At 37.0% G+C, this 17,666-nt stretch overlaps 2 protein-coding genes and 1 pseudogene across 2 annotated transcripts; 2 read left to right on the forward strand and 1 right to left on the reverse strand.

Annotated features, from left to right (window-relative positions):
• Positions 1-3,786: 3,786 nt before the first annotated feature.
• Positions 3,787-4,734, forward strand: LOC101522719 (olfactory receptor 5B17-like). Its single transcript, XM_004585497.2, has one exon. The coding sequence runs from the start codon at positions 3,787-3,789 to the stop codon at positions 4,732-4,734; it is 948 nt and encodes a 315-aa protein (XP_004585554.2).
• A 2,890-nt stretch (positions 4,735-7,624) lies between these two features.
• Positions 7,625-8,012, reverse strand: LOC101533638 (cytochrome c oxidase subunit 5B, mitochondrial-like; annotated as a pseudogene).
• Positions 8,013-13,464: 5,452 nt separating this feature from the next.
• Positions 13,465-14,409, forward strand: LOC101522954 (olfactory receptor 5B2-like). Its single transcript, XM_004585498.2, has one exon. It carries the CDS (start codon positions 13,465-13,467, stop codon positions 14,407-14,409), a length of 945 nt encoding a protein of 314 aa, XP_004585555.2.
• The last annotated feature ends 3,257 nt before the right edge of the window (positions 14,410-17,666 follow it).

The raw sequence follows: 17,666 nt of genomic DNA on the forward strand, positions 1-17,666 counted from the left end.
ATTATCTGACGTTGGTCTCATAATTCAGGGTTGCGTCTCCTTTACAAGGGGCAAGGTAAGCCTCTCCACTCTACCATACATACCGGCACAGAAGCGTGTAATTGATGTTGAAGCGGCAAGGCAGCTTCATCTTCTGTGACGGTTTGAACTCAGATCCAGTTGAACATGTTTTCTTCACACATAAAATTCAAGCACAAATGCACTTTGTTTAGAAAGAAAAACAGTCATCGAGTATCTATGCCATGATATGCTGCTCTCCTAGACAGAAAGAACCAAGATCCTGCTCTGAATGTTCTGGTTGTAAACTCACCCTGCCTATTAAATGTATGTTAGTCTGTCATTAAAGAGAAGTTCACCAAAGTGGTTAAACCTGCAGATGAGCTCCAGAAAATTCAGCATAAAATTACCAACAGGCTTCCTGCTTCTCACTTTCATTGTCCAAATGTCACTCACAGATTGTTCCTGTAGAACACCTGACATAGAGTATTTAAAACCCTGGTGAATGGAATTATTTAAAGAAATTTCAATTTTGAATATGTTGTGTTAGATGTATCAGGACTTTTAGAGAGTTACATAAACTCCCAAATCCTTCATTTTTTTTTTACTAAAAGTGCACTTTATGCATATGTATTGGAGATTCACTCTACTTTTCCCCCTTGCTATTACTCTACATACTGTGTGTATATCTGCTGTGAAACAAACTGACTGTACCGTCAAGCTACTATTCCTCTCAGGAGATATTTGAAGGTATTTGAACTTAGATACATTTACATCTCTATCTAAAGCTCATTTCAAGTTTCTTCAGTTTAGAATGGGCATGTAATCTTTAAGTGTGTCAATTTCAACAGTCTCTTTCGCTGTAGACGAGCTACATACGCTATGGTGTTTTCAAACCTGCTGTCCTGGCCTGAATAATGACCACTGTCAAAGCACCTTCTCTGTAATTGCTGGAGTCTGTGTAAATGCTGCCTCACATGACAAAAGAAACTGATTCAGAATTTTGAAATGCCCAAAAGGAAAATATTAATAAGTATAGGCACAAGGAATACCTTATGTATCAGTATATATTTAGGTGTTAATATAGAGAGACACATTTACATGCATACATATGTTATATACTAAACAATTATGCAGGTAAGTTGTTGAATTGACAGAAGAAATAATTTAATTTAGACCTGTAAAATACTGAATTCCTTGGCTCGAAAGAGTTTAATTTTGATCGTGCTAAAATTATGCTCCTTTAGTAGAAACCAGATTTCAGAATGGTTCATCCATTTATTTTCAAAGATATCTTTAGAAAATTTTGTTTGTTTCTTTTTCTCACATTGCTGCTCATTCCTTCTCTCTCTCTCTCTCTCTCTCTTTTTCCTCCTTCTTTTTGTTCTTTTCTTCTTCTTCTGTCTCTCTCTCTCTCTCAGGTTGTGAGCATTTGAATTTTGACCTTGTTCCAAGCTAGTAATATGTGGTGTAATACTCTCTGGTATCATCGAGCTTAACCTGATGGAAGTACTATGAGCACATTTGAGGGAAGCTAGCATAAATGGATGATAAATGGATGCTATTCCACGAACTGGAAGAATTGAACTCATTTTTGCCTTAGTGTCCCTTCAGCTTAGGATGAGTTTGTTACTGTGCAAGTACCCGTGAAATTGAGGAGTGTGTTTACTCTATTTAAGGACCAGTATAAGAAAATAAGCAGTGGCTATTAAAAATGTATATTTTTTAACCAAGGCAACAATATTAATATAATTGTTTGAAATATTGTATTCACTAATGAAAGTGATCTGCACATTTGTGTCACTGTCAGGCTGTGGATGTTTAGCTCTCAATGTGTGTGATGCAGCCAAGTACAGATAAAAAAAAGGAGGAATCAGAGTTAGAAGGAGCATATGTCCAACAGGAGCCTAAATGTGAATCTTAAGTTACTAAGCAAAAGAGGTCTCTAAGTTTCTTAAGTCCTCAGAAAAAGATCTGATGCAGACCCTCACATCAAAGATGAAGAACAGAATGAGAAGTACTAGCAATGGAGTTTGCAAAAAGACAAAGCCAATGCAAGAAACTTACTGCACGTTCAAAGTAACGCAGCTTGCAGGTTTTGGGATTGTAGGTAACACCCACTGCATGATTTCTCTTAACTCTCACAATAATCCTTGGAGCAATTTCCCGGCAGCACCTTAACCTTGTTGGTGAATATAATGAAATTCAAGGAGCTTAGTTTAGGACAAATGTGTATCAGGTAGTAAAGAAAAGGGATTGTAGAATGGGTGTAAATTCACTTCTTGCCCAATCTATAGACTTTACCATCAATGCCACATCTTAGTTTCAAACTGACATTTAGCTTTCCAGATCTCCCATGCTGTGTTTATCCTTCTGCCATCTATGATGGATTTATTTGTCAATTATTCCACCGTACAACTCTAAGCCTTAGACTTGGTAGAATTGAAACACTGGTTAAAGTTATAGTGAAAAACATTAAGATGGATTCTAATTTATTGAATTTTGCAAACAGTATATGTGTGTCTGGAGCATGTATATGTGTTTTGTTACTTCCATAACAATTCACAAATTAATCTCTTTTTCTAATGTCTATTTTTTTTATTAATTACATTGCATTATGCGACACAGTTTCATAGGCTCTGGGATTTTCCCCCACCCCTCCGAGACCCTCCCCCATGGTGGATTCCTCCACCTTTTTGCAGTATTACAGTTCAAATTAAGTCAAGATCCTTTCTTTGCAAACATATACCAAGCATAGAGTCCAGTGTCTTATTTTCCAGATAAATTCAACGGTTTCATGGGGAGACCATCCCTGGTCTGAAGGTAGAGCTGGAAGAATATCATCTTGATTAATTGAAAGCCCTAGCACAACATCAACAACATTTACAACATTATGGAATTAATTGACATGGTATTGAGTATTCAATATGTTAAAAAATGCTAATTCTTAACCACATCCTGTGACTACTTTAATGATATTGCAATTTTAGTTTATACAGAGAACCAGCTGCTATACAGCTTAAAATGGCTATTAATGTCCTTTTTTGAAAGATTTATTTATTTTATTACAAAGTCAGATATACAGAGAGGAGAGTCAGAGAGGAAGATCTTCCGTCCGATGACTCACTCCCCAAGTGAGTGCAATAACCGATGCTGCGCTGATACGAAGCCAGGAACCTGGAAACTCTTCCTGGTCTCCCAAGCGGGTGCAGGGTCCGAAAGCTTTGGGCCATCCTCGACTGCTTTCCCAGGCCACAAGCAGGGAGCTGGATGGGAAGTGGAGCTGCCAGGATTAGAACCGGCGACCATATGGGATCTCAGTGCGTTCAAGGCGAGGACTTTATCCGCTAGGCCATCGCACCGGGCCCATATTAATCTCTTTTTTAGCCAGTGATTTCTCTACATAAAATGGGCATGATAGCTAATATCATGATCCTATACATAAACAGTGTCTCACATGTGTGAAATATAGGAGCACAAATTGTTAGATCTTATTTGGAAGATACATTCATTTTAAGTGTGTGAACGTCAACAGTATTCAATTTTGAAACTTAATTTGCACACATACAACATTACGTACTTGGGAAAATGAGTCATGACGATACTTCCTCCTCAAAGGTTTATGACTTTGTAGCAGTTATTAACTAAAGTGCATTGTCACTCTTTGTTTCAGGGATGAAGAAGGTTGAATTATTGCTTCAACCAAATATTTCCTATACATTTCAGTCTGTGACTCGGGGCTTTGTTGCTCAGCGTGTTTCTTCTCCTTTGCTACAAGGCACCACGTCCATGGAGAACATCACGGAGGTGAGTGAGTTCATCCTGCTGGGACTAACGGATGCCCCAGAAATGCAGGTTCCACTCTTTGTAACGTTCACCCTCATCTACCTCCTCACTGTGATTGGGAACCTGGGAATGATTCTGCTGATCCTGCTGGACTCACGCCTCCACAACCCCATGTACTTTTTCCTCAGTAATCTGTCTCTGGTGGACTTCTGTTACTCCTCAACAATCACTCCAAAAGTCATTGATGGGTTCCTTGTCGGGTCCTACAAAGTCATCTCCTACAATGCATGTGTTGGTCAAATGTTCTTCTTTTTACTATTTGTCACTGTAGAAAACTTCCTGTTGGCTTCAATGGCCTATGACCGCTATGCAGCAGTGTGCAAACCCCTCCACTACACCACCATCATGACAACACATGCCTGTACCCGTCTCATCGTATGTTGTTATGTCGTTGGCATTCTGACTGCTGTGGTTGATGTTGCAGACACATTTTGTCTGTCTTTTTGTAAGTCCAACGTAATCCATCACTTTTTCTGTGACATCCCAGCAATCATGACTCTGACTTGCTCTGACAAACACATCAATGAACTGATTTTTTTTCTTCTCTCAAGTTTCAATATCTTTTTTGCTCTTCTAATTATTCTGATTTCCTATCTGTTCATATTCATCACCATTTTTAAGAAGCACTCGGGGGAGGGATACCAGAAGGCTTTGTTGACCTGTACTTCTCACCTCACTGCTGTGTCTATATTTTATGGGACTGTCATCATCATGTACTTACAGCCCAGTTCCAGTCATTCCATGGACAGAGATAAGGTGGAATCTGTGTTCTACACCATGATCATCCCCATGCTGAACCCTATAGTGTACAGCCTGAGAAATCGAGAGGTTAAGTGCGCATTCAAGAAGGTTATGGAGAAGGTAAAACACCCTCTCAATTCAACTTTTTGATGTTGTAGAATACACAGTGAATATGTATTTTTCCTGTATCTACCCAGTAAAATAAATGTTCATGGCCCCTTGGTATGTAGAAACAGTCAAATTTGTGTTTTTTTTAAAAAATTCATACGTGGGATTTTTTTTATAACTCGTCTTCTATCACCAATTTCTACTGGTTTTACAGGCTCATCACCAGTGTACCCATGATCTGACCCTCACTATGAGTTAAAATGTAAATATTCACCTGCCTCAAATTTAGATTCTTTATCTGTAAAATGATTTTTTCATTTATGGAATATTGTATGATTAAATAATAAAAATGATAGGTAAAAAAGTATATAATTTTTAATAAACAAAAATTGTGAATATGAAAATATAGAATCTATTATGTATTTTATTGATGATTTAATGAAGTGTGTGGATTTTAATTGAACATTTTATTCAGATGTAAGTAATTAGAGCATGTTTATAAACTATTGGGTCATTCATTATGGAGTTATTTAATAAATTTAAGCATGTTCATATCAGAATATCTAAACTAGGCCCGGCGGCATGGCCTAGCGGCTAAAGTCCTCGCCTTGAACGCACTGAGATCCCATATGGATGCAGGTTCTAATCCCGGCAGCTCAACTTCCCATCCAGCTCCCTGCTTGTGACCTGGGAAAGCAATCGAGGATGGCCCAAAGTTTTGGGACCCTGCACCCGCTTGGGAGACCAGGAAGAGGTTCCAGGTTCCTGGCTTCAGATGGGCGCAGCACCGGGCATTGCAGTCTCTTGGGGAGTGAGTCATCGGACAGAAGATCTTCTTCTCTGACTCTCCTCTCTGTATATCTGACTTTGTAATAAAAATAAATAAATCTTTTTTTAAAAAAGAATATCTGAACAATAGTCACAACTGAATAAAAGCAGGTAATATTGTTATCCCTTACTTTCATCTTATAACTTCAAACTCTGTTAGAATATTCACATTGCCATTTGCTTAAACAGTTTTAAAATTTTTCAATTATCATGTGATAGTCATACATCTTTCTGGGATACAATGGGATATTTACTTAAATATTTGAATATAATATGGAAAAAATATGTCTGGATAATTAACATGTCTCTTTATCATTATACTTAGAATACTCTATTTCTTCTCCACAAACTATTCATAAAATATTAATACATTACTATGAACTATAGTCCCCTGCTGTGATGTAAACACCAAAACTTATTTTGACTTTTTCTCCCATCTGCCCTTTCCTCTCTCTACAAATGAGTATTCTTTTTAACATCTCTCCAGATTCCAAAATCACATCTTAATAAAATACCTTCCTATCAGATAACGATTTAGGAATTACTCATTTTATTCAACCAACTTTCTGGGACACTTGAATTATTGTTGAAGTGAGAGTGAAGGAAAATAGCTTCTCTTGCTACAAGTCAATGAATAAGCCTTCTGTGTTATATTTGTGTTGTATTTTGTTTCTCCTTTGATACACTTCAGAAGTGATGATGATGAATGATGGAGAAAGAATTTAACAAGTTGGAGCATTAGCCAATGGAATATAGTGGCCCCCATGGAGAAAATGAGAATTTTGCAAAAACCTATTTCTCATCACCTGGCTTGAGAGATTTTTGTAGCAATAATTCAACATTATTGTCTTCTATAAATGAGATTTTTTTCTAGTTATCTTTATTGTAATACAACATCATAAAGTGAGTGTGAATTTAGAAAAAGCTAAGCTTTCTTTTAGGTTCATAAGCTCCTGAGCCACAGGATGTACGTCTTGACTTACTTAAGGGGCAGTTTAAACTCTTTGATACTCTTCCAGAGTGAAATATTCTTCCCAGTGCGCATAGATGATATGTTCTTTGTGTGGGAAGAAATGTAAGTTTGATATTTGATGATACAAAATTGTATCATGGAAAATGTTATTTGTTTTTCAGAGTTTCATTTTAGTTCCTAAGCATAGAGTTAGACTCAATTTATTATCCTTCATGGATTTCATTAGGACCTGTCTTTCTGTTATTGTCAATAACATGGGAGTAGAAGTCTATATCTCAATTTTAATTTTCCCTTTGAATCCTTCATGATCTGTTTCTCCTCCTTGTCAGCAGCTGGGTGGAGAAAATTAAGATCATGGGAGATTAGGAGACCAATAAATAAAATGAACTTGAATCATTGGACAAGTTCCCATGGAACAACTAATGGAACATCGTAGGAAAAGACAAACCTCTTTTGCTATGTGACTGCCCATCTGGCACTTTCCCATTTGGTACAGTAGTATTCACTTGAATTAATAAGTTCCCATAAGACAATCTACATGATGTTGGTAGTAGGTAGACCTTTGGTAGAAATATTGTTACACTTTCCCATTCCAACATAATTCCAAAGTTCTTTGCTTGTGAATTATCACCGTATTTCCAAATCAGGACTGAAATGGAAATGAGTAGCATATATAAAATTAGTATAGATTTTTGGAAACAAAAGAAAATTCAATTTGAAGCCCAAAACAGAATAGCTATTTAAAAATGTATGGGCGTTCTTCCTTTGTTTCTTTTCCTATTCTTCAGTTATTTCCTCATCTGATTTGCCAAGCTCCCACATGTAACAATTAACACATCTACTAATTATAGTGGTTCATTTTTACATATTGACTGTGATACTGGGTTATCAGTCTTGACAGATGAAAGATATTATCTCATTAGACCTATATGCTGAGAATCTATGAAACTGTTCTTACGTAAGAAGTTAATGTCCATGAAACTGATTCAGAAAAGGAGAAAATATACATAGGTTGGCATATTAACTAAATAAAGATTTTTTGGGGGGAGGGGAGGAGGTGCCAACACAAGGGCTAATCTTCATTGGAAGAAGAAACTTCACAGCACATTTTGATTCAGTTAGTGCAGGGACTCAGTGGGCCAGCTGGTGAGGCACCAGTTTACAGTGGGTTCCACACTAGGACATCGCTGGGCCTCGCCTTTGTGCAGCCAGAACCAGATGACAGCACTGTTGTCCTCTTCACAGATGCAGCACACTATCCGCTTGTTGGTGATGGAAGGGACTGAATTAGGGTCTTGCTTGTGCCGGAAGCTGCCTTTGGGGGTAACAAGTTGTAGGGATCCAGGTCCTTCCACGCAGCCATCCTGATCTCCCACTCCAGCCCGGTGGCCTGCTCCTCATCTGTCGGGACACCCCCTCAAGAGGCCACGGGGCGAACCGCAGCCACCCCATGGGGGGCACGGACCCTCAGGGCCTGGACAGCGAGTGCCCCAGCTCCCCGAAATAACCCTGAAGCCATCACACCCGTTAAAGTGCCACTTCCGGAAAGCTAAATAAAGATTTTCTTTAAAAAAAAAACACCAAGATTTTATTTTTATGGTTTTCCTTAAAATAATGATGCAATTTATATTTACATACTATACAACTATTTACATTTGAGATGTGTTTTCTTCATAATAATTTATGATTTGTTCACTTCCAGAGTCATCTTTACAACAGGTTTGAAGAAACCTCAAGAAAGCTCAGGAATGAGAAAGGGATGAAAAGAGCAGTTGCATCAAAAACACATGATCTATCCTTAAAAAGCAGGACACGACTGCAAAAGAATCCAAACCATACTGTAGTAATGTATAAAACTAAAACACAATGATTTAGCACAGTGGCAGTTGTAACAAGTTATCATAAACTGATGGAATTAAAACAATTATAAGTATTTCTCCCAGTTACGGAACTCCAATGTCCAAAGTCAATTTCGATGGGACAAAATTAAGGGGTCAGTTTCCAAAATCTCCAGGGAAGTATTATTTTAAATTATTTTTTGTTTTCAGATAGTTGTCATAAATCTAATTTAGTAGTTGCCTGGCCTAACTTATGTCTGCAGTCTCATCACTTTCTCCTTCATTCACCTTTTAATTGAAATGAAATTTATACAAGCTTTACTATTTCAAGTTTTACATTCAGTGTCCAGTTGTCACATCTATCCAATACCAAATTTTTTTCATTCACAAGGAGACCGTACAAACATTAAATAGCAGCTCCTCAATTCCTCACGCTCCTCTCACTGTTAAACAATGATCTGCTTTCAAACTATGAGGTTCCCAATTCTGGATACTAAATATGATGAAACCACGTAGTATGTGGCCTTTTATGTTTGACTTCTTTCCTCAGTGTATTTTTTAGAGTTGTTCTATTTTGTAGCATGCACCAATGTTTCATGCTCTTGTAGGTGAGTAAGACTTCACTGTTCTCAGTTTGGGACAATTATTAATGCTGATACTATCCACATTATTGCACAAGGTTTGTTTAAGGACTTGCTCTCATTGTTAATCTCAGTCTTGTGGTAACGCTGTGTGTAAGACATCCAGGTTGTTCCCCAGCAATGCCTCAGGATTTCCAAGTCTTCACATCCTTGTCAATGCTTGCTAACTTCCACTGTGTTTGTATTTTCTGTAATAGTCCTATTAGCTGATGTGACATGGTACTTCACTGTACTTATGACTTCTCTCCTGACTAATGTTTTTGAAGCTTCTCATGTACTTATCAGCACTTTGAAAACTCTTATAAGAAATGTCTATTTAGATCTTCTGACATTTTTTGTTGTTTCATTTATTGAGCTGTTTGTTGTTGTTATTATTGATGCTTTATATAAGCTGTAAAAACCCCTTATGTGATTTCTATATTAAATCCTTATAGGTAAATTACTTGAAAGTATTGTTGCTTATTCTATTTTTATTTTTAAAATACATCTTAAAAGTATTTTTATTGGAAAAGTGAAACTGCAGAGAGAGACGAGACAGAGACATGGTCAATCCACTGGTTCGTTTCCCAAAGGGCCACAATGACTGGCATTGGGGTGGGTCAGAAGCTGGAAGCCAGGACCTTTTTCTGGATCTCCCACAGAGGTTAAGGAGCCCAAACACTTAGGCCATCTTCTGCTGCTTTCCCAGGCACAAACAGGGAACAGTACTGAAGTGGAGCAACCCAAGACTCAAACGGGTTTTATATGTGTGTGCATGTGAGTGCGTGTTCCAAATAAATTACACTCTGTTAGTTAATTCCCAATGTAAAATATGATCCTTTATTATTTTATTTATTTATATTTGGTTGTCCCAACATCTTTTGTGGAAGATTTTTTTTTAAGGACATGGTCCCTTTCTAGAAAATCATTGATTATGGATGTATTTCTGGACTCAATTCTATTCCATCAGTCAATATTATTATCTTTCAGGCAATGTCAGATAATTTTGTCCACTTTTGATTTGTGCTTAGTATTTATAGCAAGAAGTATGGGTCTTTGTTCTTTGATTCTTTGTCAAAATTATTTTGGCTATTTATGGCTTCTAATAATTGTGATATTATGTTTTTTTCTGTATGCCGGCTATTAGAATTTAGAAATTGGATTAAACCTATAGAAATGGATTAAACCTATAGATTGTTTCACTAAGGATAATATATTACGTCTTCTGACCCAGGAGTAAAAATGTATTTTTAAAGGTATTATCAAATTTCATTTTTTATAATTCCATTACATAACTCTTACATTCATTTTGTAACATCTTTGTGTGTTACAACATTTGGATACTATTGAAAGTGATTTTTGTTGTTAATTATTTCATATTTCTTACATACAGAATGCATACTTATGAGATGCAGTGTGGCAATTGAATACTTTCATGCATTGTATACGGATCAAATCACAGTAACTCCAATTGCTTATTGTTAATGTGTATGTACAAGCACAAGCGATTTTTATTTCAAGAGCTTGAATCTTGAAATTTATGAATACATGCATTAGTTGGTAGATTTTTGTGCATTCTTTAAAATTTTCCGGTATCTGTTCATGTTATCCAGAACTCTAACCAACACCATATGGGATGCCAGCATTTCAGACAATGGTTTAGCTGGTTACCCCACAATGCTGGCCATACAACTTTCACACTTGATGGTATGTTAGCTATGAATTTGAGATCAAAGCTAACTATAGGTTTTCATTAATGCTGTTTCTCAGTTTATGAGAGTTCAGTTCTGTATTTTTCCTTTTATATCATTTAAGTATGGAAGATGTTATCTTTATATTAGTAAAAACAAATTTTAGAAAATGCTTAATCCCAACACATGCAATGCAAGGATTTTAGCCACCAGACTAGCACGCCAGGCCTTCAACATCTTAATAGGAACAGCAAAAATGTAAGTGCTAATAAACATATCCCACAAAATTTCAGGATAGAATATCATGATACAAGAATCAGTAGAATTTTTGATCACCAGTGGTGAATTCCTTGAAAGAGAAATGAAGAAAACATTCCCATTTATAATGATTACTAAAAATTTATGATTATTACCAAAAATTAATGGAAAATAAAAAGGCTTAGTATTTGTCAGGACCAGTGAGTGGTAAACATGATGGTGACAGAGAAATTTGGGAACTCAGTTTAGAAGGTCATGGCAGTGGTTATACAGCTATACAAGCTTAACAAAATTTCCCAATATTACTGACTAATAAATGTACATATTACTGTTCCTAATTTATACATTAACAATGAATGCAAAACATACACACATTAAAAGTATTCAACTTGGTCCCTGGAGGCATTTTAATTGTTTTCTTCAAGAAAGCGGGAAGAGGAGCTGCAGATGCTCTCATGGGAGATATCCCTAGAGATCTCATGCTTCTCTAAGTCACTCTTCCTTCTGATTCACTTGTCTCTCCAGTGCAACAAATTTCCAAATAATTTCAGTTTAAACCAACCAAACGTTTACCCCAACCTCTTTGAGTCATCTCGGACTCACCTGAATGATAACAGGTGTTCAGAGATGCAGACCCACTCTTGGTTTTAGGAGTTCTCATCAGCCTTTAGCCTGGGTAAGGGAACACTGTAAGATGAAAATTATACCAAGTGGCTTGAAAATGAGAACCCCATTGACCAGTTGTTTTGCAGTTTGCCATTTACACAGGTCTGTGGATTATGTGGGAGAGGCGGATTTATCATGTTTATTTAACAGCTGAGGGGGAAGTAAGTGACTTTTAAAGTCACAGAGAGAATGCACAGTGGCAGATTCAGGGCTTAAAACCATGCTAATACTCTTAACTGTATCCTTTCTTTCTGATTTATAGATTTGAGAAGCATTGACTACTTTCAGAGCAAGAACTGCAGCTCGATTTAAACATAAAACTTTGACTGAATTTCTCATTTCAAGCTCACTATTCAAGAGTGGTTGTCTCTTACATTTAAGGAGCAAGGTAAGCATCTATATTCAATACACAATTCTAGTGAAATCTGTAATTCATGCAAAAGTAATTGGACAGTAATAACTACTGCGATTTATTGAGCATAGATACAGATATTTTGACAATTTACTGAAAACCTGAGATGAAGCTATGGTGCAAATTTCAAAACTTTTATCTTTAGAGAACTAGGCGCCACTTAGCAAAACATCACGTTGTTGCTCTGAAAACGATTAGTTGAAAACAACTGAAGAGTTAATGTTTTGATTGATAAGGTGATAGTTTTGCTGTATGTTAGCATATCATTAGCGTTAAAGGTAAAGGAGCAAGATAACTCTTATTTAAATGACAGACAGCATTAGAAATATCTGAACTCAATTTTAACATTTGTCCATAGTTTCCTCACTATGTCCAGCACATGCATAACATAGACAATATTACTTCAAGAAAGAAGTTAAGCAAAATGGAAGGGCTAGAGCTACCATTGACACAGCTAGAGCAACAACATATTGAGTTGCTACAGGAAAGAGAAAATTGTCCATTATGTTGGAGAAATGGAACTGATGAATGCTACAAAACTTCAAAATTTACCCACACCAGAAGTGAGATATGTTGCCTGTACTTTTATAAGCCTGACTTTTACATCTAAGTCCTGCAATCACACTTGGAGTTAATATCACTATCACCTTCACATTGTGGGGTATGGTGGAGTTAGGGCCATAGTTCTTCCCAGGTCCCATGTTCTCTGTCAGAGGCTCAGTCTTCCCTTCAGAACTGGCTCTGCTGCATGTACAGGTCCCTACTGTCCTAGCAACCCTCAGAAATCCACTGAGCATATTTCTTTTAGTTACTTCACTGTGAAATCTCCTGAGTCTAAGGTAAGTTACAACAATTTGATTCATACACAGGTATGACTGGTTTACTTAAAACCACACTGGTTGAGCCCAAACCCAGATTGCATCAACACTTGTGTAACATGAATACATTTTCAACTTTCTATCCATAAAAATGTAGATGAAAGTACCAACTAACCAAACTCATAATGTTGTAGAGAAGAATGTGCTTGTAAAGTGTCTGGAACAATCCTGCCAGGTGAGCAAAATAGAATCATAAACTTTTAGTAGGAGAGGAGAATTTAATCGTACATATATCTATAAAGCATACATAGATAAGTATATGATATGTACTTACATATATTTTTATTTATTATCTTTATGTGTAACATATACATTCTAGACATGTTACACTGTATACTTCACAAATTTCTCCAAATTTAAAATGAGATGTAATTCAGGAAAATTCTTCCAATTGAACTGTTCAAGTACTATAAGTAAACAGTATACTAAATTTGTGATTATGTTTTTTATTTAAGTATGAACCATCTTGATATATGGATATTATTACTAGAATCAAATGGTGCACAAACATTTCATTTTCAGTGAAATATCTAGTCACGGTTTCTATTAACACTCTTGGCTTTACTTTTCTTTGTTATAGATCATCTTCTGCACCCCAAACAACAGAGATGGAGAACAGGACCGAAGTCACACAGTTCATCCTCCTGGGACTAACCAGTGTCTCCGAACTTCAGGCACCCCTCTTTGTCCTGTTCCTTCTCATCTACCTCATTAATGTGATGGGAAACCTAGGGATGATTCTGTTGATTCTCTTGGACTCCCATCTTCACACCCCCATGTATTTTTTCCTCAGTAACTTGTCGTTGGTGGACATTGGATACTCCTCAGCTGTCATTCCAACATTCATGGCTGAATTCCTAATGGGAGACAAGGTCATTTCCTACAATGCCTGTGCTACTCAGATGTTCTTTTTTGCAGTTTTTGCCACTATGGAAAATTTTCTTTTGGCTTCCATGGCTTTTGACCGTTATGCAGCGGTGTGTAAACCACTGCATTACACCACCACAATGACGAGAAGTGTATGTGCTAGTCTGGTCACAGGCTGCTACATCTGCAGTTTCCTGAATGCCTCCATCCATGTGGGGGAGACATTCAGCCTCTCTTTCTGTGGGTCCAATGTGGTCCACCACTTCTTTTGTGATGTGCCCCCCGTCATGGCTCTGTCTTGCTCTGATAGACACATTAATGAGCTCGTGCTTGTTTGTGTAGCCAGCTTCAACGTCTTTTTTGCTCTCCTTGTTATCTTAATATCTTATACATTCATTTTTGTCACCATCCTAAAGATGCACTCAACTGCAGGGTACCAGAAGGCTCTGTCCACCTGTGCTTCTCACTTCACTGCAGTCTCCATTTTCTATGGGACCATTATCTTCATGTACCTACAGCCCAGCTCCAGTCATTCCATGGACACAGATAAAATCGCATCTGTGTTTTACACCATGGTCATCCCCATGCTGAACCCTGTGGTCTACAGTCTGAGGAACAAGGAGGTGAAGGGTGCATGCAAAAGAATTGTTTTGCAGGCAAAATTGTCTCTCTGTGTTCACTTTTAATATTATGGAATATTATGGCATGCACAGTAATCTAAATTCTTTGCTTTGGGTATAGAAAGATATGTATCCTGTGCCTGTTCATCAGTAGTTGATAATTCTTAACTAGATCAAGTTCTCATAGTTACTGAAATCTACTTTTCTTTAGATTCTGCTTGCTTCTTTTAGTAACTTTTGAGAAGAAGGTTACAAACTTTTATCAGCTCTGTGAGTTTTTCCTATTTCTCTTATTAGATGGCAAGTAACATATTAAATAAATACCATTTATTAGGTCATAAACAGACATTAATCCTGAGATGATTTAAATGCTTAATATCTGACAGGATTTGAAATTTTCTTCTCATGTGCAAATTACACTATTATCTGAAGCTTGAAGATACCTGTCAATACTAAAAACAGCACATATTCCATATGCTAGTATATTGCACAGTTTTTGCTCTTGTTTTTCACTATTGTACCCTACAATGTACATTGCACCACAGGAATGTGGACCACTCTCTATTTTGAGAACACAACATAGTAAGGCCTCCCACATGTGGACAGTTGTAATATTGTGCCTAGATCTGCTCAAATACAGTCTCTGGATTATTTTTCTCTATTGGAATATTTTTAATCATTGTTATTTTATATTATTCTTTGATTCTAGAGTCATTTAGTAAGGTATAGAAAGCTTTCAACAGTGCAGAATGTGACTGACAGCGTTATAGCCTGCTAGATACACATGTCCTAATCTTTGGAACCTGTATGTTTGAACTTCTATGGCAAAAGGGCTATTCAGATGTCATCAAAATGAGGCTGTTAACACTGAGAGGCTTTCCTAGATGGTTTGTGAGCACTGTAGAGGAAGTTTCATATATTCTCATCAGAGATCAAAGAGTTTGAATTCACTCACCTTTATAACCAGTCATGTTGTTTTTATACCCATTTGAATCCAATCATCCTCACTTCCCCAATGCACGGCAATCATTAGGCTGTTTTCCTCTTATACATATGTTGGCATATATTTGGACACTGTGTGTCCTCTTAGTTTCTATTTTATGGTCTATTAATTCATCCATGGAGCTGCATCAATAAATAATATTCTGTCATTGAATAGTCTTCTAGCTTGATAATGTATTATAGTCTGCCTAACGATTCACATTTTAAAGTGCATCTGGTACCCCAATTTTCTTTTACAAATATTATAGAGTTTTATAAATTATACATGACATCAGCTTACATTTGAAAATGGGCCTTTTTTCATATAGAATGATCATTATTGCCACACAATTTGTTTGAAATTAAGCCATTTTTTTTCTATTATCTTGCCTTTGTATATTTTTACAGAAAATCAGTTCCCTCAATACTGTGAATTACATTCTGGATTCTGAGGTCTATTCCAATGATGTATGTGTGTGTGTGTGTGTGTGTGTGTGTATTTTGTCAGCATTTTATTGCATTAATATGATTTATAGTAACGTGTGAAATCAGATATCATGTCTGTTCAAACATCATTCTTCTCACACTGTTTTCTCTGTCTACTAAATTTATCATTTCAATGTAATTTTAAATTAGTGTATTAACCTTTACCCAAATAAAATCCCTGAAATACTGATTGACTTTTAATTGTGATTGCACAGACTCAGTAAAACAGTCAATTTGATATCTCCTAATCCATGAATTTGGCATTCCTTTACAGCAATTTAATTTTCTTTCAGTTCTAAGCACTTGTAAGACATGCATTTTTATATGCAATGAGCTAAATAAAATTTGAAATGAGATATATAGTGAATGAAGAAAATCATGTTGCAAAAATGGAGAATCCCACGACCAACACAAAGACTATCGGGTACTCCTCTGCCTAAAAGCAACATCACATGGGCATAGGTTCATGTCCCAGATGCTCCACTTCCCATTCAGCTCTAACATATAGCATGGGAAAGCAGAAGAGATGACCCAAAGTCTTAAAGCCCTTAGTCACATAGAGACTGGGAAGAAGTTCCTACCTTCTGGCTTCACAGTTGTTCAGCTCTGGCTGTTCCAGTCACTTGGAGACTGAAATACCAGATACAAGCTCTTTGTCTCTCCTTCTCCTTATAAATATGCCTTTCCAATACAAATAAGTAAATATTTAAAAATGGAGGATGCCAATAAAATTACTACAGCTATGAAAAGTAACCAAATGAAAATTCTTTAACAGTACCGGCATTATGGCTGTTTTAGGGATCTGCTTACAAAGGTGGTTTCACAGCACTGGTTTGAGTCTCTGCTTCATTTCCAATCCAACTTCACACATTTTTTAAAATTTCATTATATGACACAGTTTCTTAGGCTCTGGTATTCCCCCCAGCTCCCCCCCCATACTAGCACACATTAAAAAAATACTTCTTTATTTTCATTTGAAAAGTGAAGTTACATAGAGAGAAGAGACAGAGAGAGATCGTAGATCCCCTGTTTCACTCTCTAACTAAAATGGCAAGAATTGAGCCAATCTGAAGCCAGGAGCTTCTTCCCAGTCTCCTACATGGTTGCAGGGCCCCAAGCGCTTATGCCAGCTTCTGCTGCTTTCCCAGGCCATTACCAGACTGCTGAATCAGAAATGGAGGAATTAAGACTTGAACTGACCCTTATGTGGACTGCTGGCACCATGGTTGGAGGCTTAATGTGCTTAACCATGTTCTTAGCATCAATAAATATTTTACCTATTTATTCATTTGTTAGTTACAAATTTTTTAGTATTTTTTACATAATTGAGTAGTATGCATACACATGTGGGTTTCCAGTTAGTTTGGGGGAGGGACGTGGTATGGCGAGAAATATTTCTATTTTTTTTTATCTCCTGTGTCTGCCATAGGGGAAAGAGAAGGGACCGACCTTATCTTGCTGTCAAACTATGTCGGCACCCAGAGATGGGGGACAATCATTTGATAGCACCTTAGAGATGTTGATGAGGAAGAATGTTCCAAGGGTATTACTTGGGTGGTTTTGATAGTTCTGAGATGCCATTGGCTTCATTGCACCAGGGTTGAGAAAATCTTTCCAAGGTCTATTGACTGAGCAAGTCTACCTTAGTTCATCCACAGACTCAGAAATATGTTTCAAAGCTTAGTTAAAAGAGTGGTCCAACCAGTTTTGCTTTCCGTTCTCTGACAAGGAGCTTGGCAAACTCTACTGGCCTAGAGGAGTTGATTGTCATGCCCCCTGTGTGTATCTGGGCAAGCTGTCTACTGCACAGACATCAGCAACTGAGGAGGCCCAGTCCCAACACATGCACTCCAAGA

This window comes from Ochotona princeps, chromosome 4 (assembly GCF_030435755.1).
Source record: "Ochotona princeps isolate mOchPri1 chromosome 4, mOchPri1.hap1, whole genome shotgun sequence".
Taxonomy (NCBI): Eukaryota; Metazoa; Chordata; class Mammalia; order Lagomorpha; family Ochotonidae; genus Ochotona; species Ochotona princeps.

What these genes read in the sequence shown, in the direction of transcription:
- LOC101522719 (XM_004585497.2), top strand. Translation starts at nt 3,787, where the DNA reads ATGGAGAACATCACGGAGGTGAGTGAGTTCATCCTGCTGGGACTAACG.
- LOC101522954 (XM_004585498.2), top strand. Translation starts at nt 13,465, where the DNA reads ATGGAGAACAGGACCGAAGTCACACAGTTCATCCTCCTGGGACTAACC.